The sequence below is a fragment of the Rhinopithecus bieti genome, unplaced genomic scaffold (assembly GCF_001698545.2).
Source record: "Rhinopithecus bieti isolate Rb0 unplaced genomic scaffold, ASM169854v2 repeat_34993, whole genome shotgun sequence".
In the NCBI taxonomy this organism is placed as follows: Eukaryota; Metazoa; Chordata; class Mammalia; order Primates; family Cercopithecidae; genus Rhinopithecus; species Rhinopithecus bieti.
This window is the reverse complement of record NW_016840404.1, coordinates 1-3,045: the sequence shown is the minus strand read 5'-3', so window position 1 is coordinate 3,045 and position 3,045 is coordinate 1. Positions and strand designations below refer to the sequence as shown.

General features: G+C 44.0%; 1 protein-coding gene across 1 annotated transcript; it reads right to left on the bottom strand.

The window, feature by feature from the left end:
• Positions 1-322: 322 nt before the first annotated feature.
• On the bottom strand, positions 323-2,707 carry PDE6D (phosphodiesterase 6D; the record flags this gene model as incomplete). Its single annotated transcript, XM_017866027.1, is given in 4 exon segments — positions 323-428; positions 1,149-1,217; positions 1,220-1,273; positions 2,179-2,707. Coding segments are annotated over 4 exon segments (311 nt in total), but the record flags the coding sequence as incomplete, so codon positions are not given.
• Between the last annotated feature and the right edge of the window lie 338 nt (positions 2,708-3,045).

Genomic DNA, 3,045 nt, shown 5'->3' with positions numbered 1-3,045 from the left:
TAGAGATGAAAGACTAAGGCTCAGAGAGACAAAGTATATTAGTGCCCAAGATGACACAGGTAGTCAGGGTGAATCAGGAATTTAAATCTGGTCTAATCTAAAGTTTTTTTTTTTTTTTTTTTTAATTATTCTTTCCACTCTATCACACTGTCTTTTTTATATGAAAAAGGTCAGGAACCTGGAAACCTAGACAACCTTGGATACTCTTTTACTCTATTTCTCAACTGAGCTCTCTGCCCACTGAATGGCACCAGGAGTCCCACCTGCCTGGAATGCCTATTTCTAGACACACTTCGTAATTTCCTGAGACCTGCTCACTCACGTTAAGACGCTTGCTGGCATCATCTGGGACTCGGGTGCTGCCTCTATCAAGGACTGCCAGGTATTTGTGGAGTTAGGGATCACAAAGCCAAACTCGAAGAACCATTCTGAAGGAAGAAGGAAAAGCCGGGGTGAGCAGGTGCCCCAGTATAAAGTTTAAGGGCTCTTTGTCTCCCTCCTCTAGAGTGAGCCTCTTTCTACCCTGAGAACCACCAGGAAGTTATCAGCAACCTCTCAGACCAGAGGCATAAAAAAGACAGGGAAGCCTCCTCAGGTTGTCCTCTGAACCACACCAAAGGCTTGCTTCTCATGCTTTGAGGCCTAAAGGACTAGGACCAGTGACCAGGACACAACATAAGCAGCATTTTCTTAGAGGTAGGCTAGATGTGAACTATACATAGATACATAGCTCAATTCACTTGGACTAGCTCGAAGGGGCTTATGTGCCCTCTTATACTGCATGGTGAGAATTCAATGCAGAGTGGCCTTGCCAGTCAAATCTGTATGATACTGTATGTAGAGCACTGTACTAGGCCCTGCTCATAGCAGCTTCCTCCATGACCATATCACAATACAATGTCAGTGCCTAAACCAGGTACCACCATCCATGCTCCCAGTGTCAGAGACCTCAGAGCCCCTTGCAGTAGCCAGCTTTGTTTTGGCTTGCTTTCACTGGGGATTCACAGTCTTGCAGAGTGTAGGAACCCTACCACAAACTGAGTTGTAAAAGGAATGTTATCAAAGCACTGCTTTAGTTCACTGGGTATTGTTGCCTTTTGTCCTGGTCGCCCTAAGCCCTGATTTCAGGCATGCAGGCAGCAGAATACCTTCTAGGCATTGCCCTTTGAAGTAAACTTTTTGTTCCAGGCGGAATTTTTCCATTTGTTCTGTTGAAGAAAATTGAGTTCTCGAGACACTGCCTTGCACTTGAGGATTTTCTTGGGAACACGGGCTGGTAAGAGAAAAACAAATGTTGAAGCCATTCTAAATGAAAACCACATGACTATGATGCTTCAAATTTCTGGGAGCTTCTTACAGCTGATTTAGAGAACACTTTATTACATTTTGGATAATGCCTTGGTAAGTGCACTACACTTTGTGTGGTTGAAAGCAGAGGACTCTAATTGGTCACTCATATCTGAAAGATATTAGATCTTCAAGGAACACCAGGTTTTGTGCATCTAAGGGCCTCATCAGGAAGCGGGCTGCATGGGTACCTTCTCTCTACTCTGTTCTGGTGATTTTAACCCCTTACTTCTTTACTTCAGGGAGATAAAAATACAAATTTTCTTTTGGAGAAAAAAGTTGAGATCTCAGTTTCTATCTTTGGGTATGTTCTAATGGTAAAATTTCAGCACATAATGGGTTTTGGGAAGTGGGAGAAAGAAACGTTAAGAAAGCAACTGGGTTGGGTGTGGTGGCTCACACCTGTAATCCCAGCACTTTGGGAGGCTGAGGCGGGCAGATCACTTGAGGTCAGGAGTTCAAGACCAGGGTGGCCAACATGGTGAAACCCTGCCTCTACTCAAAATACAAAAATTAGATGGGTGTGGTGGCACGTGCCCATAATCCCAGCTACCTGGGAGGCTGAGACATGAGAATTGCTGGAACCTGGGAAGCGGAGGTTGCAGTGAGCCGAGATCGCACCACTGCACTCCAGCCTGGAGTGTGTCTCAAAAAAAAAAAACAATAATAATTGTAATTGAAACTGTCAACATGTCAACAACACATGGATTAACATGCTGCGTCTTCAGGGGCTCACCCGCCTATTAGGTATGTGTTAACTTAGCTCTCTTATGCTCAGGTGCTAGTCTGGCATTGGTCACAGCCCTGTGTAGACAAAGGGTTGGAAAGTACCTTCATGCTCCACACCAGGGACAGACAGGTCTTCTGTTCCTTGCCAGAGAATCTTCCCTGTTTCAGCATCCCGAAGGTTCATCCAATTTCTGATCAAATATGACTAAGGAAAAATAAGGCACTGAAAGTGACTCCCACTTTGTACTCTAGGTGTCTCATGTTTACTCCCACCAACTCTTGTTTACTTTTTAAAAAGTCTGTCAAACTGCTCATTGCTATGGAAGCAGATAAGAATGTGTAGGAGAGTCAAAAAGACATCTAAAAGAGGAAGCAGAAACCTAGAGAAGACATTATTATCTATGAGAATCTTAAGGCTGTACACACCTAGAAACTGCAAGAAAGGGACAGAAAATGAACAGTGCAAAATTTAAAATTTACCAACAGGATCTAACCAACCAAGATAAAATACCTAAAGAAACAAACATCAGATGTACCCCAAGGAAACAACTCATGAAGATCACTCTATAGTGAAGGCCACAGTCCATACACTTCACCCACAAGCACAGAACTCTCAAATTGCTTTGTAGTGCCCCCCCCCTTTTTTTTGAGACAGAGTCTCACTCTGTCACACAGGCTGGAGTGCAGTGGCACAATCTCAGCTCACTACAACATTTGCCTCCTGGGTTCAAGCAATTCTTGTGCCTCAGCCTCCCGAGTAGCTGGAATTATAGGAGTGTGTCACCACGCCCAGCTTATTTTTGTATTTTTAATAGAGATGGGGTTTCACCATGTTGGCCAGGCTGGTCTCGAACTCCTGACCTCAAGTGATCTGTCTGCCTCAGCCTCTGAGTGCCCTGTTTTTAAATATGAGAAGATAGCCAAGTATCACCAGAAATTCAAGAAAGCATTTATTATGAAAGACAGACC